Source organism: Eptatretus burgeri, chromosome 13 (genome assembly GCF_056783735.1).
Source record: "Eptatretus burgeri isolate ZD-2024b chromosome 13, Ebu_testis_v1, whole genome shotgun sequence".
In the NCBI taxonomy this organism is placed as follows: Eukaryota; Metazoa; Chordata; class Myxini; order Myxiniformes; family Myxinidae; genus Eptatretus; species Eptatretus burgeri.
The window spans coordinates 9,143,192-9,169,003 of record NC_140973.1 but is presented as its reverse complement, the minus strand read 5'-3'; the positions used below and the strand labels follow the sequence as shown (position 1 = coordinate 9,169,003).

The 25,812-nt window shown below is 43.0% G+C and overlaps 1 protein-coding gene across 2 annotated transcripts in view; it reads right to left on the bottom strand.

Annotated features, from left to right (window-relative positions):
* Positions 1–25,812, bottom strand: part of CASC3 (CASC3 exon junction complex subunit) — a 44,433-nt gene that overhangs the window by 5,947 nt on the left and 12,674 nt on the right. For both annotated transcript variants that reach the window (XM_085851017.1, XM_085851018.1), the window contains exons 2-10: positions 22,883–22,910; positions 11,285–11,334; positions 6,849–6,983; positions 5,819–5,958; positions 5,552–5,728; positions 3,875–4,593; positions 3,372–3,427; positions 1,894–2,101; positions 356–454 (exon numbers count right to left, since the gene is read on the bottom strand). In XM_085851017.1, the coding sequence (XP_085707143.1) occupies positions 356–454; positions 1,894–2,101; positions 3,372–3,427; positions 3,875–4,593; positions 5,552–5,728; positions 5,819–5,958; positions 6,849–6,983; positions 11,285–11,334; positions 22,883–22,910 (1,612 nt within the window). The remainder of the gene's footprint in view (positions 1–355; positions 455–1,893; positions 2,102–3,371; positions 3,428–3,874; positions 4,594–5,551; positions 5,729–5,818; positions 5,959–6,848; positions 6,984–11,284; positions 11,335–22,882; positions 22,911–25,812) is intronic.

Here is a 25,812-nt window from a genome sequence, read left to right as displayed (position 1 = left end):
CCTGAGTAACCCTGCGGAAGCCAGGCAATCGGTATTGGAGGCGACGTTGCGGATGCGCATGCACACGACATTCAGCATCATTGTATAATGCACGAGTGTTGTTCGAGTTAGCCTTCCGTTGTGATCACCTCCATCCACACCCACTGGAATGATTTTTTTTCTCCATTATAATCATCGTTACCAGTGCGATGAGGAACTCGGTCCTTAATTCCCTATTCTTTAGAAGATCAGATTTTTTTTTGGACAACTTTTATAAGTACATAACCCAAATAGCATTAGTAGATAAAATGTTTAAAAAGCAAAATTGAAGCCCAGACAACCAGGGTTCTGAGGCCTCAAAGCCATGTTACAGTACCGGGATGGGGGAGGCTCATGTTGGGTGGAACCATCACGCCCTGTGGGCTCACATTAGGCTGCTCTCCATGCCCATATATCGGTCCTTGGTAAGGTGAACCTACCACGCACACGAGGAAATAATCAAAGAAATTCAGCAGCACCGCATAAAACAAACCATGAACATCGACCAAGCTCAACCCGTCAGCCCTCTTGGATATACACATGCCACAACTGAAAGCACAGTACAAATCCTTTCATCATATTTAACTCGACCATTTCAAACTAGGTATGGTTGTAAGCGCAGAAGTGAGGACACAACTGGCATCCCAGAAGTTCTACGTTCAAGTCCAACTGAAGGTAGTATCGTATTGTGACGGCTAAGAAACCGGCCCCCAGGTGAATGAACATCCACGACACGTTGGAGTTTCCCAGTCAGTTATATCGTTAGTATATGTGTCCAGACAGGCCCCCACCAATTGTCTAAGGGGAAACAGGGTATATGGTTTGTGTGGGCTCTAGTCGGTCTTCCTCCTACTTAATTTCCTTCCTGTTCTTCCTTTAATCCTCCATTAAATCCTCCTTTGTTTATGGCTCATATGTAGTGGTTGTCACTTAATGTACCACACAGTATAATTTGGTTCTCCCTCTTTACCAAATTACCATTTACCATTCTGCAAGTATTTATTGGATACAACCCGTTATTCATAAATCCCTGTCTTTCTTTTTTTTATTAACGCTCTCGTACAGCATCACACACAACCACACTCAGAAAAACAACACCACAGACAACCAAAATTCACATGACGAAGGAGGGAACAACGTTCCTGTTTTCAAACGTGCTGGGCGGGAAACCCCGTTGGAGAAGAGGTAGCGATGTAGCATCGACTCGGGGGAGGACTTCAACTCCGGGATAATTGACAGCCAAAAGAGGTGTTGGCCGGTGAGCAAACCAATGAGGATGTACTGTCGCAGGTCAAGGGACAAGCTACGACCTTTGCTCCCAGCAACTCTGTTCCCCCAAATCAACGCCCTGTTTAAGCTGCTAAAAAGGTGGAGCGCGCCAGGGATCCCGCTGTTGGAGCGCGCCAGGGATCCCGCTGTTGGAGCGCGCCAGGGATCCCGCTGTTGGAGGGAGGAGTCCGAGAAGCCCCCCTTGTGGTGAACCCCGAACACCAGTTCCGTAACAGCATTAAGGACTTGTGAGTCTAAGCCTTTGTAAAACGAATTAATCTCAGGATTATTTGGTCACAAAAACATCAGAAAAACCCAGCTGGCTCAAGAAAAACAAACAGAGAGGGGAAAGTGTTTGCCCCAGTTGGCCTGGCTTACACATAATAATCGTCCAGACTACATGGTTAACAATTAATGAACATCGTATCCAGTTTAAAAGGGCCACTGCCATGACCTCACCTACTTGCACAAAAGGTTTTGGAGGATCCCAAATAGTATCAATGGTTCCCATAAAACATACACTTCAACACTTATTATCCACACCAGAGGGTATTGCATTTGAGTCCGTTTCTTTGTTAGTCTCAGTCAGTGAATGAACATACTTACTCGGGTTATAATACGCGTCTTCCATAAGACCCATATGCATTGGGGGTGGGGCTCCCGAAGGTGGTACTCCAGGAGGGGGTGGAGCTCCAGGATGTTGGCCTGCTCCGGCAGAGGGCAGGGGTGGTGCACCTGGGGGTGGCCCTCCACCATCAGGAAGTTGGCGGTTGCGTTGAGAAGAATAACGCTTAACACGCATGCCCTGTCCTACCTGTACGGGAAATACACGCATGCTCTCAAAAGGATTTAAGGTGACAACAGACAATGGGAAATGAGAGGAAAGCCACATTTAACATTGACATGCACAATGACTTGAGATATCTAAATTCACATCATCAGTTGTTTGTTTCATCCGTATGCTGCTCTTTATTGGATCAGATGACAATGAAAGTTTTCATAGACTTCATCCATTGTGTTGAAAAGCAGTGGATATAAAATAAAGCAGAAGGTAAATAATTGTACAAATCTGCAAGGAAGTGAGTGAGTGATGAGGAGGATCTCTCAAGAAGAGAAATGGCCTTGAAATATCAGAAGAAAGTTATTAGCAACATTGTGCTCGTTATTATTTTGTAGAAATGCCATTACAAAGACTCCAATAAGTGAGTGAACATGCAAAATCACAGCCATTGTGTTTTTGGCTGTTCCTTAAAAAATAAATAAACTATACCATCAGAGATGGGGAATCCCCCGCCATTGAATGAAAAAGGTCATACATATTCCAGATAATGAGGGAGGTGAATTTGAAACAAGACACCATTTGGTCATCATCTCGAAAAAGTTCCCCAGGGGTGAGGAATGTAGTAACCAAAAATAATTGAAATCAGATAAGCGGTTTTCCATTTATTACAAAACATTTTTTTCAAGATGGCCGCCCCAGTCGGCCATCTTGGATCTAGCCACGCCCAAAATCAATAGGGTTCTTCCTTTTCAGGTGGTACATGTGTGACCCAAATTTCAAATAGATATGGCAAACAGTTTATGAGTTATCGCACTCACAGCTGTAAATGTTGACGCCGCCCCAGTCGGCCATCTTGGATCCGGCCACACCCAAAATCAATAGGGTTCTTCTTTTTCAGGTGGTACATGTGTGACTCAAATTTCAAATCGACATGTCGAACAGTTTATGAGTTATCGCACTCACAGCTACAAATGTTGATGCCCGGACGGACGGACGGACGGACAGCCGGACGCCCTGGGTGACAACAATATCCCCCTTCCGCCACGTGGCGGGGGATAATAAAAACTGGCTATTCAACTCCATGGTCAATCCATTATCAGGATAAAATGAAACCAGTAATCCACCAAATGTCACATGTCACATGCAATCATCTTTCTCACGGCTAAAATGAGAGAGATTGCTACCAAGGTAACTTCGATATTTTTGAATGTTTTCATACAAAGTAAACTAAAATCAATAATCAATGCTAACAAAAAATTACTTTGAGCAAAAATTGGTGCTTAATAAATACGCAGAGTCTCACCATGTCATCCACTCTATATTGTGCATTCGAGGTATTCGGGGGCACGTCGTTGATACCTGCGTGGCAAAAATGTTCAGACAGCAAGCACAGGTGTGATTGTTGCAAAGTTCTCGTTACTTTTTGGGAGGTAAAATCTGATGTGGTAATATAAGTTTGATTGCAATTTTCAAAATGTGAGCCGGTCTGTTTGGCATTGTCATTCCGAGGACGCAGTTCCCGATATCATCCTATATGGTAACTGTATCACCTACTTTAGACAGGCAGACACACACACACACACACACACACACACACACACACACACACACACACACACACACACACACACACACACACACACACACACACACACACACACACACACACACGTCACTTTTAGGTTATCCTGACATGTTACCTTTCGCCTCATTTATTGCCTTCCAAAAAAAAACTAACAAATAAAAATTTTATGATTTTTTTTTTCCTTTTACAAGAACTCTGCGAGATCGAAAATGACAACCCACCTGATGCCTCATGCCTCATGTGAGCAATATGATGCCGTTGATTCCAGCTCGAAGACCCAAGGCCCATTTGAGCAATGCCCTGGCCAATGTTTGCCAACTCATGGTCGCCTTGGTTCCTGAGATCCCAGTCCTTCACCGGCAGCGACACATGCTGTTTGAGTGGCGCAACTGTCTGCACAGCCTGAGGACGAGGGTGTGCGAGTTCTTGTGAATCGTGTTCCGTGAGGGTTGCAGCCACCGGGGGAGCCACTTCGATCAAGGCCTGACGATCTGCCTCCAAGCCCTTAATTCGTGAACGTCGCACACGCGAATAAGATTTTTTCTCCGTCACTTTGGGTGCAAGAGGGGCCTCTGCCGATCGGAGTGTCGCCAAATCTTTATTTAAAACATCAGCATGTCCTGCACAATTGACATCAAGTAACAAGGCAGTGTGATGTTGAGGAATGCTCCTTTGAGGCCTATCCTCGTTCTCGGCTGGATGCCAGTTATCCATGGACTCGTCCACTTTGTAATTACCTCCCCGGTATTCTTTTGGCTTTCTAATTCTCTGTTTCTCGTCCTGTAAACCCTTTGACCTGTAAGAGGTCTCCCTGGAGATTGCAACATCCTCGTCCTGCTCGTTTTGCCAGGTCTTTGACGATCTCTGCAAGTGCTCTTTTTTCTGTGAGTAAGCGGGTCTGCTTTCTTCCGTCCACTCACGATCACTCTGTTGAGGGTATCTGCAACAAAACAAGTTTAAAGAAAAAAAAGATAGTGAAAAACACACACACACACACACACACACACACACACACACACACACACACACACACACACACACACACACACACACACACACACACACACACACACACACACACACACACACACACACACACACTTCCCCTCCAAACCCTCAGGCATCAATCCCCTCCCCGTACCCAAGCCTTCAAACTCCCTCCTCCCAATGCCTCCATCCCACCGAAAGTCCACCCCCCTCCCCTCCTCTTCCAAAGCTGTCCCGTCTTTCCTGTCACCTTCCTCCTGCTCATAAAACCAAATGGCCATTCCCACATTGAAACAGCAGAATATGCACCGTTTTCTGCTCTCCTATCATACCATCACCGACTTCACTGAAACCCGTCACAGTCGCCTGTTGAACTCACAATTTGAGAAAATAGTCGGAAATAATACCAAACCTGCATAACCTCCACCAGTAAAAACACTGCTTGAGAAAAAAGGTATTTCTAAGTGGTTCTAAAGGGTACCTAAAGTATAGAAATTGTCGATGGAGTCAGGCGAACTGTCCAACGAACAGGTGGAACTCGCATGCACGCACAGACACACGCACAGCTCCGTTTATAGTATAGACAAAACTTTAAATTCCAAGCTAAATCCGTTTTCTCCTTTCTCCTAATCTTTTTTGAAGGCAGGAGGCAGTTAGAAGGTGTCCAATGAGCTTAAGTTCCCTGGTGGTCAATGAACAAATAAATGGTGTAACTCAAGTTTCAGAGAAAGCCAAATTGACGTCACTTCAACATTCGAACAAATTGGACTGACAAACAAGATCAGAAACCTAAAACAAGACATTCATTTCCCATTCAAAGACGAAAAGTAACCAAAGTTGATCATTTTCAAGCTCAGCTCAAGATAACGTGTCCAGTTATGACGACAGCCCAAAGGCTGGTTTGAGCACACCTGGGTTTCCTTTGAGCACGGATGCGTCCACGTGCAGCCATGTTCCCAAAGCGGATGTCATAGCCGTACACCGAAACAAGCTCTGCACTGGATTTCGGCAACTGCTCATCCTCACAGTAGAGGTCATGTTCCCATCGGCCCTCATCCTTCCACAACTTGCGACCCCTTGCCTTGGCCCTGGGACAAAAATTGAGAACAGCGATGGTAGGCTATTGAACTGCGAGGAGACACAAGCAGACGCTGGAAAAATGCATCATTGAGGTTTACCTGGCGTCATCTTCCTTCGTCCCTCCCCGTATGTCATGCTCAAAGAACAGTCCTTTCCTGGGCACGTAGGCCGGGTTCTGCTTGTCTTCATCGGCGTCTGGATTCTTATTAACGTCCTTATTCTCGGCCTCCTCATCTTCCTACAGGAAAGGGAAGACAGACCGAGGAAACAAACCGCTTTATTAACAAAAAGATGCAACCGACAGTGATACTAATGTTTTGGAAAGAAATGTGCAATGAGTCACAATTCCCTTAAGTGGCTTTTTGCTTTGTGAGGGAAAAGAATGCAGAAAAATAAATAAATCTGATTCGACATTGTCCAAGGTCATCTGTAGCCTGAAGACCTACCAGTGGATGCAATTTGAATGCACCTTCAATCTTTTCATGCAAAGAGACAATGAAAACAACACCAGTTCCCTGCATTAAACACACTTTCTCTTGGTAAGATGACCTGTCAAATCAATCTCTGAAAGTCTACGACTCGAATAAATTAATCTTCGTCTTTATTTGGATGTAGCATTATTGGCTGAAGGCGTGGCTGTGCCGCTGATGCAATGCCCCCATTACCAGCCAGCTGGTACTCATTTTTGTCGACCTCGGAAGGACGACAGACTGAGACGATGGTGTAAATTCAATAACCCGACAAGGGGCTTGAAATCCAGACCCTAAGACCTTTTGGCAGCCACCTTAACCATGAAGCCAACACTAGGCTTCCTTGACTCGTGATATACAGGGAACCCAAGTTCAGATCCCATCTACCATATGGTTACATAGAAAAGGGGAAGGAGGGGGGGGGGATCCAAAGCTCAACCTAGAAGGGCTTCGGTCCACCTTCTGAAACTCGCATGTGGAGATAACAACCAACAACAACCTGTGCAGCACATAACCTGTGTGAAGTCGTCATTAAACCATTCATCTGTCATATGCACCAGATAACACCACTGGTAGTTGTGTGATGAGGAAATAGATTTGTGTTTCGCACATAAAAGGTTCCCACTCAAGGTGAATAGAAAAGGGACACAAGACAAACCTGGCCATCCAAACTGTCTTCCACATCACCATCCACCTGCTCACTGCTCTTGGCTTCCTTGGATGCACTTTTCTTGATCTTGACAACTTCTTTAACCTCAAAATCATCCTCACGATCAGAAATCTCCTCCTCACCCTTGGCAGAAAAATGAAAACCATAAATACATCATCAACATTTTTGTTACCTTCATCAATAATAAAATTAGTATTCTCAGTCACACAGTGGAAGACAACCTGTGATAATAGTAGACCAGCCAAAATTTGAAGTCCCCTACAATTTTTTTTTTTGCGGCATTGCTTGTTAATCGCAGGCATCCATGTTGGTTCATTCCACTGTGGCAAGGTAAAAAGAATGTGGGTGGATGCCATTGCCAAATTTAAATTTCAAGGTCATTTTGAAGGTCACCAAGGTCATTGCCGGTCGATTTTGGGGTTTTGCCTATTTTGATGAAACCGGTGCCTATTTTATTAAACATATCAATAAAACCAAAGCTTGCATATTATAGCAAGTGTATTTTTGCATTGTGAATGGTTAAACTGAAAATATACCTTAATTTACAGAGTTTTAAGAGAATAAAAGGCAAACATTGCCATTTTTATGTTATATTCTTATAGGTATTTTACATGTCCAATGTCGCTTTGTTCTCAGTACTACCAGAACTTGCACACCATTAACATCTTGTTATTTTCTTTCCAGTTGGAGATAGGCAGGCTTCCTGCTAAATATGTACCAGATGTAGTGCATATAGCAGTGTGCTAGGTGTTCTTGTTGATCGTTGTTACATGGTTATAACCACTGTGCACACTGTATTTTCAGATCGCTAGAAACTTCCACAGTTTGAAAGCAGTAGTATAGTTGCCAACCATGGACCCTGTATCAATTATCAAGCGTAAAAGAGAGAGAGAGCAAAGACACAGACAAGCTCTCATGTCTTTTTTTGTCAGAGCAGTTCACGTGACCTCCGCACAGCATCCACAGAAGGAAAAAAACAGAACAAGGACAGTCACTGATCAGAGGTGAAAACTGGGTGACACCACCAATATATACATCCTTGAGAGACTTTAGGTGCTTTCAGAGGAAGAATTCCATGCAATGGAACACAGGTGGCACAAAACCTGCTACTCCACATTCACCTCTGAAAGCAAGCTAAGCAGACTAAAGAAACAGCGCCAGTCATCAGCACAGCCAGCATCCCATCATGGTCTTGATCCATGCTTCAGCACTACTTCAGTACCCACCGAGCAATGAATTGGTCCCTATGCATGTTTTGCCAAGAAGAGGGCAAAATAAAAGTTCACAGGGTGGAAACTCTGGAGAAGTCTACAGAATTGATTGAGCGTTCCAAACTTCACCCGGTGATGAGTTAAAGATTGTCAGGAGTCAGCGACCTGATAGCAGCTGAAGGTTGCTATCATCTTGCTTGTTTGGTATCCTTTGAAAGACACTCTGCAAGACCAGGATCAGCCAGGGAATCACAACAGCCAGTGGAGTATGAGTGCATGGTGATGATATGCAGAGACTTGTGTGTAGGTTTTTCTCGTGGTCATGTGTATGACATGAGTGACGTATATGACAGATACGAGAGGATGAGCAGTGAAATGGGCAAATGTGTACCACCAAAATACCAGTCCAGGAGAACAACTTTCTATTAAGTGGTTCAAGAGCTCGTTGGACCAAAGGCTAGTTATGTGAAACCTCTATCCAGGGGATCACTCCTGATGTACCCCGGTGAAAGTCAGATTTCTTGATCTCCAAAACACTGACAAAATCCATAGAGCATGGAATGTTCTCATCAGAATCGGAATCAGCTGAAGATGAAGACGGTGGAACACTCAAGTTTGCACAAGGCAACATCTTTCAAGAGATGGTGCACGTTGCCCTCAGAGTCAGGCAGGATCTGCTCGACACACCAGGACACTCGAGCACATGGCATGGACTTGATCAAGAGCATGTTGATCAAGTGATCCCAGAGAGCTTGTATATGTTCCTTCGCTTGCTCTTTGGGGGGCATAAATAACCTTTATGAGACAGATGAAGACAATACGATCAAACAGACTGTATGTTCAACCAGAGAGTTTGTGTCAAAGCCACCCAATGCTCGCCTGTTTATACATTTATCGTTTTTAAAAGACTAGTCTAATAATATTTTTTTTAAAGCATTGCAGTGGTCTAATCCAAATAATTTTAAAGCAATATATGTATTTGTATATTGTAATCAGTAAAAAATAGTGTGGTAGATAAAAACATTAGAAAGGAAATAACTTGCACCAAAAACTTTAACATTTTTACGCTGACGCTCAAGCTCACGCTCACGCTGACGCTCAAGCTCACGCTCACGCTGACGCTGGGGGTATCGCTATAGCTCTCTGTTCTTCAAACAGGCGAGCTAAAAAAATCACACCAAAATACACAAGTGTGTGTGTGTGTGTGTGTGTGTGTGTGTGTGTGTGTGTGTGTGTGTGTGTGTGTGTGTGTGTGTGTGTGTGTGTGTGACTGCAATCCATTCGGTCGTTACTTATCCAATCTCAACCAAACTTGACAGTCGGACTAAAGGTCTCATGATGGAGGTTGTCACGACTTCATTTGCCCCCCTTTCCAAGGAGGTTTTCCGCCTTGGGTGAAATCAATGGTAAGGTGTATGACTAGCTTATCGTGGGGTTTGTTGGGGCAAGCCTACCAGAAGTAAACTGGAAGGGTGGCGACATCGCCACGTATGCCTCTATCCACATTACCACATCATCATACTTGTACCAAGATCGATTTAAATCTCTGAACCCAGATTTAAAAATATTAAATGATTCTGGCTGCCAGACCATGCGCCCGATCAGGTTGAAATTTAAAACATATATTCCCCATGAATATTAGATCATAATTGTTATGTTTCACGTCACTTGATGAGGCGGTTCAAGAGAATTGTTTTTAGAGTTTCATTCAATCCAATATGGCTGCCAGACCATATGACCTATTAATTATTTGTGAAGACCCTGATATCCCCAAGTCTTGGGGAACATATGCATGAAGCTTCCCCTCGATCTGTCCAGCTGTTCTGGAGAAGATTAATTATTTTAAGTTTTAGGGTAAATCCAATATGACTGCCAAACCATGTGACCTATGACATCATAGGTGGAGAACATTTTGTTCCTCATGGATAGGCAATTATACATGTAAAGTTTCCCTCGATCTGTTCAGCCGTTTCGGAGATGATTTTTGAAAGTTTTTAATGTAAAAAAAAAAGAAAAGAAATAAAAACCACATGACCAATGACATCATCAATTATGTTTTCCACCATACAATTTAGCCCTCAATGACCCTCAAAAATTTTCATACCGATCAGATAAAGCGTTCGACATGCAATTGTGACCATAATGAAGCCACCTATGACATCATCAAAAAAACAAACAAACACTTGTTCCCCGTGAGAAGTACTTCACATGTGCCAAGTTTCAATATTTTTCCATGGAGCGGTTTCAGAGATACAGAGGTCCAAAATTTTTCCTTTTTTTCCAACATGCTGCTACACCTCATGACTTATAATGTCATAATTATCATCAAAACATTCTATATAAGTAGTTACACCGATGATGAAAATTTTGAATCAATCAAATTAGGTGTTGCCGAGAAAACAGAGAAAACCAGCATGGACGTACGAATGAACAACCTGAAAACATACTGCCTCTGGGAAATTCATTGGCGGAGGCATGAAAATATTATAAACCACAAACACATACGATTACCTTTTAAACAGTCGCTATTGTTGTTCAATACCAAACTGAAATAAATTTGGAGGAATTCCGAGATCCTTGAGGCATTCTATGCTTAACGCGTCCACCACAGACTAACTGACTCGAGCCTAGATGTACTGTAACCTACATACCCCAGAGAGGATCACACCATGACCCTGCTGCTCCCGTAGGATTCGAATCCCGACCCAGTTATAAACAGTCATCTTTGTGTTTCACAGGCAGGGTGATTCATCAATGTGCGTCCCATGTAATTATATTTTATTTTTCTGTGTGTTATACTGAATCTGGGTGTTCTGTCTGCTGGCATGAGTTGGTGGATGTTAAAGATCCCAACGTGCAGAGTAGGTGAGCTATTGCTGGAGCCCTGAACAAACTCCGACATTTCTGCCATAACTACTGCTGGGAAGCCAACGACAAACCACCCAGTGTAACCCTCGCCAATAAACTACTTCAGCAGCACCGACGCTCTGTCACAGAGTATGGTACATCAGAATCAGAATTATTACGTGTGCACGTAGGATGCACCCCAACCTCTGCTTGCAGATTGCATGTATAACCCACGAGTGTATATATTCTGTGCATACATGTGACACGCATGGCAGTTGGTCACCTTACTGGTGGACCACGAGTACAGGTTGTCCCATATCATATCTATGACAAACACAATTTATCGACAATATCAGAATAACTTACCACATTGGAAGCAACTTCTTCGGCACTTTCATATTCAGAAAGGACAACTTCTGCAAATAGAAATTCAGTGTACAAATCACATTTTCCACTGAATAAAAAGGAAAGCACAACAACCATATTAACCCTTCTCAATATCAACTGTAATCCACATTTCGAGTCAGGACAGAATCCGTTACAAAAGGATTTTTAGAATTGTGCAGTGGTGTGTAGTGATCTGCATTAAACTTTTATTATCACATAATTGGTCGATATTCTTTCCATCATGAAAACTGTTGCCTGACGAAGATACTGATGCTAATGCTCAGAGGGAGAGAGAAAAAGTGAGATGTACAGCTGAGTGATTTGAACCTCCACCACCTTGCGGGGAGGTGGGGCAGTATCTTGCCGATTTGTTGTCAGTGTTGTATTAACTAGTGCGGGCCCGTAGGCGCGTGCCCGTACGTGCGTGGCCGTACGTGTGTGGCTATACGTGAAAAAAAATAATAAACGTTCAAACCGCATGCCAGAAACAACAACCACTCCTTCAATCTTGCGTGGCTGTAAAAATAAAAAATAAAACCTGCAAAAAAAAAAAAATTTCAAACCGTGTCCCACAAACAACAACCACACAGGCCGTTCCTTCGCTCTTGCGGCCCATACGTGCATGGCGGTAGTACAAAAAAAACAAACTTTCAAACCTTGGGAAAGAGGTGTTTCCCTTGGGAAATTTCAAACCTTGGGAAGAATTAATAATTTGCACAATTAATTCAAACCTTGGGAAAAAACAGCTTTCAAACCTTGGGAAAAAACAGCTTTCAAACCTTGGGAAACACTTGGGTAACAGCTGAAATGGATGAAAAAGAATGATATCAAACTTTGAAAAGGCACATACTCAGGTCCCCAGCGTCAATTGTGACGTCATATGAAACGAAGAAGAAGAATTGTGACTTCAATCGTGGAAAAAAAAACAATAAATAAAAGAAGAATTGTGACGTCAATCGTGATGTCATAGCACCGTGTCCTGTCATTGGTTGATAAATAAATGGCCATAACTTGGGAAACAATTGTCCGATTAATATCAAACCTTGAAAAGGCACATACTCAGGTCCCCAGCGTCAATTGTGACATCATATCAAATGAAGAAGAATTGTGACATCAATCGTGCAAAAAAAAAATTTGTGACGTCAATAGTGGTCATATCACCATGTCCTGTCATTGGTTGATTAAACAAATAGCCGTAACTTGGGATCCGCTTGTCCGATTAATATCAAACCTTGAAAAGGCACATACTCGGGTCCCCAGCGATATTCCTGGCAAGTTTCAATTAGATCGGACCGGGGTTGTCGACACACGGCGGTCGCAGACACACACACACATACAGACAGACACAGAGATTGCTGGAATTATAGATAGACTAGTACGTGCTCGTAAAAAAATAAAATAAAATAAAAAAATTAATGAATAAATATTCAAACCGTGAGCAACAAACAAACAACCACACAGGCCGTTTCTTCGCTCTCACGTGCCCGTACGTGCGTGGCCCGGAAGTTCGCATATTATTCGCAGTTACGATTATTCGCAATTTAGTTTTAATACCCAATTCTTCAATTCGCGCCAACATATTTACCTTTTCGCAATGTCGTGGCAAGGAAAAACAAAAAGAGAAGAGAAGAGAGACAAAAAAATTTTACTTCCTGGTTCAGAGCATACCAGCACTCTGATGTTACCGAAATTTATGCACCGTCTAATATGAAAACGATCATAACTTGGGGCATTGTGTTTATCTATAAATGCGCATAAGAAATCGAGAAATTATTAGAATACACGAAGTCATCATTATCCGGAAGCCCGTATGTTGTAACCCGTAATGGGGAACGCGGCTGAGCTTCCGTTCCCCATCGGCCATGCCCACGCAACAACGTGTCTTGTCATTGGTTTGATAAATAAATGGCCATAACTTGGGAAGCACTTGTCCGATTAATATCAAACCTTGAAAAGGCACATCCTCAGGTCCCCAGCAATATAGCTGGCAAGTTTCAATTAGATTGGACTTGTGGTTGTCGAGAAACAGCGCTCACGCACGCACGCACGCACGCACGCACACACACACACTGCTGTAATTATAGATAGATGAGAATAAAAGTGTCACAGATCCAGGTTCAAGGTTCGCCACAAGGGGAAGCGCTTGGGTCCCTCTCGAATGCCTGGTCCTGAGGCCACCAGCCGTGGACAACTACATGGCCCGGCGGGTTGCTAGTCAAACACGAATGTCGATTGGTACCGCAAATCCTTGCAGGGTTCTCACAACTTTGAGTGTTACCTTTCTGTTGGATTGGCAGGATCAAGGGGGATAGTGCCCTCGAAAAGTACTTGTCCTGTCTTACCTGATTAGGTGCAGCCGAGTGGACTTGTTAGCTACGTACCAGCTAACTGCACTTGTACACTGTGTCGGACCAATGGAGGAAAGGACAACTGAAAGATTTGAAAGAACAACCAGCAACAATTTTTACAACCAGCAACAATTTTCACACACACACACACACACACACACACACACACACACACACACACACACACACACACACACACACACACACACACACACACACACACACACACACACACACACACACACACACTTCCCCTCCAAACCCTCAGGCATCAATCCCCTCCCCGCACCCAAGCCTTCAAACTCCCTCCTCCCAATGCATTTGTCCTTACACACACACACACACACACACACACAATTACAGTTCTTTATTCACCAAGCAAGCAGTAGATAAAGTGAGTTTTTTCAGACAAAAGGCAAAAGACACAGAGGAGCAGACTTAACACTAACACGTATTTTTAGACAATATTATTTTGACAAAAGACATATGGCCATCATTCAATCTGAGAAGAAGAAAAGAAGAACTGAGAAGAAAGAAAAGATCGGAGTATAGGGTTGACCCCCTCCTTCACCTCACAAAACCTTACAGGGATATGCCAGTCCAAATAAATATACGAGGGGGAAGAGGATAGGAAAGATTGGGAGTGGAGTGGCGATGCGGTGCGATGGGATGCACAACCATATCTCAGAGGCATCCAGCACGAGCAGGCAAGTGCTATCCAGCATCCCAGATATGCCGACGGCACGCTGCTCTGTACCTGAGACAAGCAGCAACACACAAACCAATCCGCGTTCTGCGATTCCTATTCTGCTCTCCTCCACATGATGGGCTCTTTCCTTATTTCCTCCGCACGCTGAACTCCTTTCTGCTCCTCCCCGGACAAGTTGTTGGCTTAATGGTGAGGGTGGCGGGCTTTGGATCCTAGGTTCCCGAGTTCAAATCCCGCTCAGCTGTTGAATTAATACTAGGTGGGGTTAACTCGGCCTGTCATCCTTCCGAGGTCGGCAAAATGAATGCCAGCTTGCTGGTATACTGTGTCGGAGTGGCAACCCATCCAGGATTGTGCCCAATAACCAAGGAGACTGTTTAAGCAGCACCAACGCTCTGCACAGAGTATGGTCCCAATCTCCTCCTCTCTAGACAAGCTTTGAGGAGACTCTGTCCCGTACACACTCTATGTTGCTTTCTCCTCGCAGGATATTTTTTTTGAATCCCTCTCATGCGAGCCTCTCTCTCATTGGTGCGCATATGATTGGGTGTGTCCATGATGCAGTTTGTCGGGCCAGCATGCTTTGCTTTATACATACCTTTCCTCGCCCAATTGTAAATAAATCATTTTTAGAAATGTTCCAAGCTCATTTTCATTCTTTCTTTCATTGATCCAGCATGGTCCGTATCCTAACTTAGCCGGGACTTTATTCCCAATGATCCGTTCCTTTTAGCCGGTATGTTCTTGGCAATGTTGCTTGGTCACATCTGATCCGGTAAAGTGATCTGATTCGGACAAGGCGTACCGAGGGCGTGTCCCCCGGTAATTAGATCACGTGGTTATTTTTAGGTAACCGGATTAACGAGACGGAGGACCCAAAATCACGTGGTAGAGTTATTGGCATTCATGGTCGGTTAGCGACCTGCCGCGTCTCGTAATTATCCGTGTGCGACGGCCTGCAATACCGGGGAGTCTGGTGGGAACCCAAGATAGCTCCCCCCCCTGGTGGCCTTCTCACCCAACCCCCAACACATATATATATATATATATATATATATATATATATATATATATATATATATATATATATATATATATATATATATATATATATATAGTGTTGCGGTTCTGCAAGCTGGCACCATTCCGAGGCAATGGCACCCAACATATCGTGATCCCAAGACAGTTATCCATGATATGCTGTGTTGAGCCTGGGGAGTAACTGCTGAAATCTATCGGGGTTCTTCCCGACATCTTTTTTCTTTGTTCCTTTCACATTTCTTTCTAAAATTTATTCACTAATGAAAAATAAATGACTAAATTAATTAATTAATAATTCTCTTTTCATTCATCTCCTTCTCTCTTTCGTTATCTATCTCTCTAATAAGTGAATTCTTGCAGAAAATTTTCTGTGAGGTTCACTTGGCAGCGCCTGCATGGGTTCGAGAGTTGTGGAGTAGCGGCTGAAACCACAATCATATCCAGGTTCCTCCTGATAACTCCATCTTTGCTCTTTACTTCTTCGGGTTCCTTCTTGGTCTTCCATTTCATCTCATTAGTATTTGTTTAGTTCACCCTTTCCATATGTCCAGTAGGTAAATGGGGAAAGATGAGTTGTGTAGGGCTTTTAGATAGGTCTTCAACCCTATATTCTTTCATTTCTTTCACCCTTTATTTCACATTAATTCCCTTTATTTCACAAACAAAAACTCGTATGTATGCAGGCCAGGCCAGTAATGCTATCTGTGGAGCATCACGAAGGCACAGCAGCATTCGCAGCTCAATTGCCTACGCGCACAAAGTTCCTGTTCAAACGGCACGCCATATAGCAACCAACGCTTCACCTCAGACCCTCACCACACGACAATGCTCACCACAAATGCCTCCTAAAATTCACCACAAATGCCAGAACCATGACCAACCACTTCAGTCTCCTCACCGAAACTGCTTCAACCACTCCCAACGCTTCAACGTCTTCACTACAAACGCCACAGCACTTCCTCTACCACACACCAACCACTACAAACCGCCCCAACCACAGTTAGCTCCCTGGACGCTCACCACAGTCTCTGAGGGTGCCAGAGGAACAAAGCACATTGTGAGCCAGTCGGCATTCCAATTCATCCCAAAGGTGTTCAATGGGGTTGAGTTCAGGGCTCTGTGCAGGCCAGTCAAGTTCTTGTACACTGATCTCGACAAACCATTTCTGTATGGACCTCGCTTTGTGCATGGGGCATTGTCATGCTGAAACAGGAAAGGGCCTTCCCAAAACTGTTGCCACAAAGTTGGAAGCACAGAATCATCTAGAATGTCATTGTATGCTGTCACATTAAGATTTCCCTTCACTGGAACTAAGGGGCCTAGTCCAAACCATGAAAAACAGCCCCAGACCATTATTCCTCCTCCACCAAACTTTACAGTTGGCACTATGCATTTGGGCAGGTAGCGCTCTTCTGGTATCTGCCAAACCCAGATTAGTCCGTCGGATTGCCAGACGGTGAAGCGAGATTCATCACTCCTGAGAAGGCATTTCCACCACTCCAGAGTCCAATGTCGGTGAGCTTTACATCACTCCAGCCGACGCTTAGCATTGCACATGGTGCTCTTAGGCTGTGTGTGGCTGATCGGCCATGGAAACCCATTTCATGAAGCTCTCGACGAACAGTGCTTGTGCTGACATTGCTTCCAGTCAGTTTGGAACTTGGTAGTGAGTGTTGCAACCGACGACAGACGATTTTTCCACGCTACGCGCTTCAGCACTCGGTGGTCCCATTCTGTGAGCTTGTGTGGCCTACCACTTCGCAGCTGAGCTGTTGTTGCTCCTAGACGTTTCCACTTCACAATAACAGCACTTTCAGTTGACCGGGGCTAGCTCCAGCAGGGCAGACATTTGATGAACTGACTTGTTTTCAAGGTGAAATCCTATAACGGTACCACATTGAAAGTCACTGAACTCTTCAGTACGGCCCATTTTACTGCCAACGTTTGTCTATGGAGATTGCATGGCTGTGTGCTTGATTGTATACACCTGTCAGCAATGGGTATGGCTGAATAGCCGAATCCATTTATGAGAAGGGGTGTCTGCATACTTTTGGCCAAGTTATGCATTTACATTGCTGGAGGCCATTCTGGGTTTGCAGTCAGGATGTTATCATGACGGTATCATCAGTGTTTGTCTCAGTCAGTGGTTCTCAAACCTTTTTTTTTCCCCGCAGACCACTTGAAAATTGCTGAGGGTCTCGGCAGACCACTTAATAAACTCCTCTCTTTTTTGTGCTACAAATCAAAGCACACAACTCGTATTTTAATTTCAGTAGGCTTTCCTTTCTTATGTGATGGATGTACCTGTTTTTCATATTTTTTATTTTTTTTATTTTTTAAGCAAAGTTCTTCTAAGTTAGGTGTAATGTTTGTCAACTTTAGCCTTCGGTCAGATTCAGCACTCAGCCTGATTCTTGCACATGTATGTCGTATCAAATGGCATCAGAAAACATACTGCTTTGTCTGCAAGTTATGGGTACTCTCCAATTCTTTGAATCCAAAGCTGAAATAGGGAATGGCTTAATTTTTGACCTCAATGTTTCGTCACAAGAAAGCTCCAACAAGTACTCCCGTGCCTTATTGGAGAAACCAGAGGGCAGCTCACCGATTTCAATCACGAAATAATTGCGGATACAGTTGTTTGGTTTGGCATCTACGAGAAAATAATCTTCAAATTATTGTTTCTTGAGAGCAACAAGATATTGTCTTTTTTTTTTTGAACCAGTTCATTTTGCAGAGCCAAGTACAGATATCCTCGATTGTTCCACAACCTCTCTGCGGACCACCTCAATGGAGCTCGTGGACCAGTGGTGGTCTGCAGACCACAGGTTAGGAACCACTGGTCTAGGTTAGAGAACTTCAATAAATGCATTAGTACAACTCCAGACTGCTTAAAAAATGGTGATGCCTCCAAGTTGGAATTGTTCGGTGAAAGATAATGTGTCCATGTGGCAGATGGCACAAGTTGGTTCCAGATACGATATGGCGTCCTCACCAATCACAGTTAGAGGTGTATCATTAACCTGTACGTATATGTATACAATTTAGTGCTGGGCCGATCTCAGCATCGGTAATCGGCACAGGCCAATATCTGCAATTTTTCAGTAATTGGCATCAGCCACTTGTAGTCAGAGTGAGTGTCGATTAACGATTACAGTTTGTACTGCATTCAACCCAAAAACCTCGAGTAGCTTTCACCCTTGTTTAGGGTGAATTTAAATGAACAAATTAAAAGAAACAATGTTGCATTTAAAGGAGATAGACGTTTGAAGGGGATAGACGTTTGAAGGGGATAGACGTTTGAAGGGGATAGACGTTTGTAGGAGATAGACGTTTGTAGGAGATAGACGTTTGAAGGAGATGTGTACAAACATTATTCTTTATAAACAACTGGCAATCGTGTGATGGGGAGAAAAAAAATTGGCTCGGTAACTTGGAAAATATGTTAGTAGGGCAGACGGTTTGTATGCTGCTGAGGTTAAAAGTTAAAATCTATTGTCCCTCCTTCCTGGCAGAGTAAGTCTTGAATGTCATACTTTCCAGGCGTACCCTGGTGCACCACAGCGCAAGTAAATTTTATTTTTTTCCAATTTCAACAGTAAACAGACCGACAGTTTTCTGGATTGTTCAGTGCTGCTTGTGCAGCATATGCTAACAAAATAAACTGTGTTTCATTTGACAAAGCAAAGAAACTCGTCTTTCTCAAAAGGAATATGAGTTTTGTGGACTTTAAATATTAACTCTTAAACATGGCATTTTCCTTATTTTGAACAATGCCAGCTCAGGTAATACGGTTAAAATGGTTGGTCTCCCGCTGAGCTTGTTACATCACTGGGTTAGTAACCTCCACTCAAGCGCTGATACCACAATTTATAACACCGAGCCAACGGTCGATCGATTTACTTACTGTACAACACTGATGAACGATTGTTCGGAACGGAATCCCTTTGGAACCCGAGGGATTCCTTGTGCTGTGTTTTGCATAAAACTTGCTTTTCATATGACCAGACAAGTATGAAATGCTTCATTTTATATGAATGAACACATGGTAAAGTCCTGAGCAACGTATACCAGCAATAGTTTCTCAAACTTCAGAAGCTAATATCCGGTCATTTCGATTTTCCCAATAACGTGTGTTGTAAAACTTCATCGTAAGATATCTCGGTCAGTTTGTGACGGACCACCATGTATAATACACCGTTGTGAAGCTTATGTTATGGGGCTTTCAAATAAACCCAATAACTCAATATTGAATTTTTGCAACTTCCGACTGGTTTTGTACTGGAGGGTCACATATGGCAATAATAATCACAAACAAATAATCCCAAACCTTGGCCCAAGCACGTTGAGGCTTGGTGAAAGGCACGGTAATGTTCCAGAAGTACAGCAGGCAATTATGTAACAAGGCTGTTGGACTCAACTACAAAGAATCCAGAAGAATTCCCATTACCATGTCTTAAATGCATGCAGTGTTAAGGTGTATGGAGCAGCTTAATAGGTCTTTCCACAGCAAGGCATGATAATATAAATACATAATAAATAGCAAAAATAATGACAATATTGTAACAAAGCATATACTCATTAATACGAATAATATTAACAACAATATAAATAGTTGTATCATTTGGCAATAATAATAATAATAACTGCATAATCCCGTCCCGCCCTGGCCGAGGGACAGTCATGGCCAGAAATATTGGCACCCTTGCAATCTTTTCAAATAACTCACAATTTTCTTGAAAAATAAGTTGAAATTGACAAAAGTATTTGGTCTCCATAATTCTTTATTTCACTGTTAATATTACAGAACCTTTGTTTTGGATTCAGAACTTCATATATCCTTTAAAATGAGAAAATAAAAATAAATGGCATTGACAAAATTATTGGCACCCGAGACTTGATATTTGTTATCACAGCCTTTGGGCAAAATAACTGCAGTCAAGCACTTCCATTAGCCATGAATGAGCTTCCTACACCTCTCTACTGGTACTTTGTCCCACTCTTCTTGTGTAAACTGCTGAAGTTCTCCCAGATTTGAAGGGTGCCTTCTCCCAACTGCTGTTTTCAGATCTCCCCATAGGTGTTCAATGGGATTTAGATCTGAATTAATTGGTGGCCACTTCAGAACAGTCCAGCGTTTTGTCTTGAACCATTCCTGGGTGCTTTTTGAAGTGTGTTTGGGATTATTGTCCTGCTGCAAGACCCATGACCTTCAATGGAGACCCAGCTTTCTGACACTGGGTTGAACATTGTGCTCCAAAATGCCTCCATGGTAATCTCCTGATTTCATGAGGCCATGCACACATTCAAGGCACCTAGTGCCAGAAGCAGCACAGCTCCCCCAAAACATTACTGAACTTCCTCCATGTTTAACTGTAGGAAGGTGTTCTTTTCTTTGAAGGCTTCATTTTGTTTTCTGGAAACATAGAGATGATGTGCTTTACCAAAAAGCTCTAATTTGGTCTCATCCGTCCACAGGACATTCTCCCAGAAGGATTATGGCTTGTTTAGGTGTTTTGGCAAACTCCAGTCAGGCTTTCTTATGTCTCTCTCTCAGCAGTGGTGTCCTCCTGGGTCTCCGACCATAGAACCCCCTTCATAGAGTTGGCGACGGATAGTGCAAGTTGAAATTGTCATACCTTGTGTCTGAAGGTCAGCTTGAATCTGTTTGGCAGTTCATCGAGGTGCTTTCTCCACCATTCGAACAATCCTTCACTGCAATCTTCGATCAAGTTTTCTCTTGTTTTCTCCAGCGAGGTAGGCTACAGTGCCATGGGCCTTAAACTTCCTGATAACATTGCGTACGGTGGACACAGGAACATCAAGGTCTCTGGAGATGGACTTTTGTAGCCTTGAGATTGTTTATGCTTGGCTACAATCTTGTCTGACCTCAGACAATTCTCTGGTTTTCTTTCTTTTCTCCACGCTCATTGCGGTACACACAGTGACACAAAACAGCAGAACGACTCCTTTTCTCTATTCAAACTGATTGAATGAGTGATTTTTATACTGCAGACACCTGCAACTCACCACAGGTGAGTTCAATTCCAAAGTAAAGGAGAATCACCTGCTTGACATCTAATTATTTCTAACAACTTCTAAAAGGTGCCAATAATATTGTCCGGGCCATTTTAGGATTTCTGTGTGGAATAAGCTCGGAGTTAGTAATTTTTTCTGATTTTTTTCTTTTTTTCCACTGCAAACCAAAGAAATACAAATGTGGATCTGAAAATATTTTTATATTTCAACAATTTTCTGAAAGAAATGGTGCATTTTTTTAAAAAAAGTGCAAGGGTGCCAATATTTTTGGCCACGACAGTACACCTGTCTCCGGCAGTGGAGCAGACAAGTATGCTACAACGCCGTGAACAACAACTCTTTCAAACATGCATCCAGCTTGGTGTAGTATTTATATAGCCACGAGATTATGAGACAGAGCAGCAGAGGAAGGCAAGACGAGATGGTCTCCAAAGGAAGTGCAAAGCTGCTCGATAGATGCAGCAACGCAGCAGTCTCAGTCAGGAGAGGCACCATGCTCTGTGGGCACAGAATGCTGCAGCAATTCGACAGGCCCGTCAAAGTCAAGACTCACCAGAACGTGCTGCAGCCCGTGCTCAAAATGCTGCAGCAATGCGACGGGCCCAATGAGGGTGACGATGCATTTTCATGCCTGGTGTTGGCTTGATGGTTAGTGTGTTGGGCTTGGGATCCAAGGATCCTGAATTCAAATCCCACTCGGCTCTTGAATTAATACCAGATGGAGTTGACTCTGCCTGTCATCCTTCCGAGGTCGGCAAAATATGGTATCCTGTGTTGGAGTGGTGACCCATCCAGGATTGTACCCAATAGCAAAGGAGACTGCTTCGGCAGCACAAACGTTCTACACAGAGTATGGACCCGATGGATGGATGGATGGATGGATGCATGCATTTGCATGGCAACGATGGCAGTTCCCTATTCGGGTGACTTTTGCAATGACCATCAACAAAGTCCAGGGACAGACACTCAATAAGTTGGGTGTGTGGTTGGAAGATTCAGTCTTTACATATGGCCATCTCGATGTGGCAGCATCAAGAGTTGGACACCCAGACAATCTGTGCTTTACTATAAAGCAGGCACAACATGGTGTGAATACCACAAGGAAAGGCCAGGGCGGGACGTCTTGGTACCCGGTCATCACAACCTGCAGTTATAAAGTGGCAGTTCTAGTTACGTGACACACCAGTACACAAACACCACACAAAACAATTCCTGGCGAAGGTCTGCAATCTCCGATTGCTCTTTTTCTTGTTGTCCATGTTCCAGTTTCTGGACTTTTGACTCACCCTGCATATTTATTCTTTTGGGTGGCCAATGGCAAGCAACTTTATTATCACCATCAGAGGGACTTAAAGTGAGAAAGCAAAGAATGGCAATTTCTTACACTGACTGTGGATTAATTAAAATAAGTTTTTTTTTAAAGTTCCTGAATCTACTTACCATCTCTTTCATAGGCTTCCTCACTCTCCTGGAAAAAAAGACAACAAAATAAACTTTAAAAATTAATCCAAAACAATGACAGCTTCCACAACAAAAAAAAAATTTAGAATGTCATTGGCAACAGCTCGTTTGTCAACATTTACTACGCAATGTTGAATAGGATTAAAAGACAAATTACGAAATGCATTTGGTCAATCTAACAACCGAATAGCTCAGAGATTGCACACCCACCTTTGAGCTGTCTAGTCTGGGTTCGATTCTTTCATGCGATGAAAATGTCGCGTTGGTGCTTTCAGGGACAGGTATTTGTATCATCGACTGTGCTGTCCTTCACAGGGACAATCAGCTGAGTGTCTCGTCTGCTTACATTTGCGAGTGAATATCAAAGAGCTAATTGCACCTTCCAGAAAGAGACGATTGACAATGCGTGCCTATACTTTGGCAGAATTGAAAATTCCTGCCACAACTGAAAAAGTATCAACCTGTCCAAGATTGGTTCTCAATGGCAGCAACGTCATGCAGTAGGGCACTAGCCATACTACGCTCTGTGAAAGAGTAAGCTTATAGTGTAGAAAGCAACAATAACCAGAGAGAATTAGATGGCATGCCCATCACAAACCCCCATGCTTCCCTCCTAAAACAAAGTTGAAAGATGGGGAAAAAAGTCCCACCAGGAATGAGACGACATCACATTTTGAATGAAAAAATTCCCCCCCCCCCGTTTTGAAGTCCCCACCCTGGGTCATGAAGTGGGGGTTAAATCCCAAAAATTGTTACATATTTCATGCGTCCCTCAACATACTGCACAAAGTTTCATTATGTTCTTGGAATTTGACCCCACCCCAAGGTAGCAGGGCCAAAAATGATATTACTCTTGCACCTTCTTGCCATGTGATGATCATAACATCCAAGTTTGGTGAAGTTCTTCCCAACTGTTTAGGTGATAGTGCGATGGACAGACAGACGGACAGACAGAGCCAATTACAATATCAACCATTTTTTTTTTCAAAAAGCGTGGGGACAAATATAATACTCTAACAAGCGTGACACAAGGTTTGTTTTTGGTTCTTTGACATTTTAATTATTTTTGAGACAGGGTTCTTTTCTACTTTTATGCCTTTTCAAAATTGGAAAACTTTACTACTATTGAACAATGCATTAAATCGGTGAATAACACCAACTCAAACAACTTGGCGGTTCAACACCATCTTCACTTCTTCCTCCCTTTTCAACATTCATCGTGACGTCTCTCAGCCGATTAAAATATTCCCCCGGGTTTGTTTCATCTTCAAAAAAGTACAGGGGTGATAATAAAAATAATAATAATAATCATAGAATGTAGCTCCATGTTTTAGTATGAATTATTTTAGGTTGTGGTTAAGATGAGAAGGTAAATGGATCGCTGTGAAAGGTAAAGGGCACTTGCAGTGGTTGGTCACCAGACTCAGGGTCATAATAGAGCATCCGTTGTGAATCTGGGAGGATGGCGGTTGGAACCAAACCCCAGCCGAGTCATGGAGAGAAAAGCAACGTCATAAAGATGGTGTCGAAGCTACGTCACTTCTCCCAAGCTCAGTGGCTGTGTTTATTTAAAATCAAATCCGGTGCTGTCTAACGCTACCTCTGTGTGTAGGATCCAGCGATACATCGATTTACCGGTTAGATCGGCATAATTTTTCCCATCGATATAAATTTATTGGAAATTTGAATATACAGTAATAGTATACCCAAAAATTTGGTATGTAAAAAAAACACAAATGTTTTTGATATATCCACAAAAAACCCCCAAAAACCCCAGTACATCACCAACAAGTCAAGGAAAGGTGTTTACAATCTTTAAATACATGATATATCATGATCAGAAAAACGATAACTCCAACTTCTTTATGAGTAAAATAATCTGCAAAAGACAACTTCAAATCTTCCTTCATCTCGTACCACACACCGAAATCAGTGTATGGGACCGACCGTCCATCACAGTAATTCCCGCCTCTGTGAATTGCTTGCGGTGTTAGCAACGACCAATGGTAATCCGTCTTCTTATCTTCGCTTATATGCAAAGTAAATTTGCTCTTGCGCTTGAAGCAAGGAACTCATTATTTGTAAAAATAAAATAATTTTTTTTTTTTAATCATTGAATGCACTGAGCACCACGCTGATTAGACTGCACGCAGTCCCTCTCGTGATACCTACCAATCATTGCCAAGAACAGAATGATGGCTCAGCTAAACAACTATTACCTTTACAAGTTACCTTGCTAGAATAGAGTAAGTAAAGGACAAAACTGAACCCCTTTTAACTCTGTTTATCAACAAATTCTCCATCGTATGGAAATAAGTTGCCGTCATTTGTAAAGATCGAGTGCATTATGTATGCAGTGAATTACCGTGTATCAATGATGTGTACAAGCCTGGTGTTAGCTCAGCGGTTAGGGTAGCAGCTTGGGATCCAAGGGTCCTGAGTTAAAGCCCCGTTGGCCGCTGAATTAAAAAAACACCAGGGGGTTGACTCAGCCTGTCATCCTTCCAAGATCGGCAAATTGAGTACCAGCTCGCTGGGATAATTGAGCCATTCGAGTATCCTGCGAAGGAGTGGTGACCTGTCCAGGATTGTGCCCAACAGCCCAGGGAACTGCTTCAGAGTATGGTTCCAATTATTATTAATGATGTGTACGTCATATATGAATACGTAATGGTTTGGAACCTGCATTTTAAAAAAAAACAACAAATGTAGGACCACGCGTCCTGAAGCTCACCTGGATCAGGAGCAACAGTCACTTAACCCCCCTCCCTTTAAACCTCCTTCGACCCTGACTTTTTTTAAATTTCATGAACAAACTTTTGTACATCACGTGTAATGAAGGTTGTAGTCAACTTTAATCAAAATTGTGTGTAGCTTCGGAGAAAAGAGCAAATACCTATTTTGGAGGG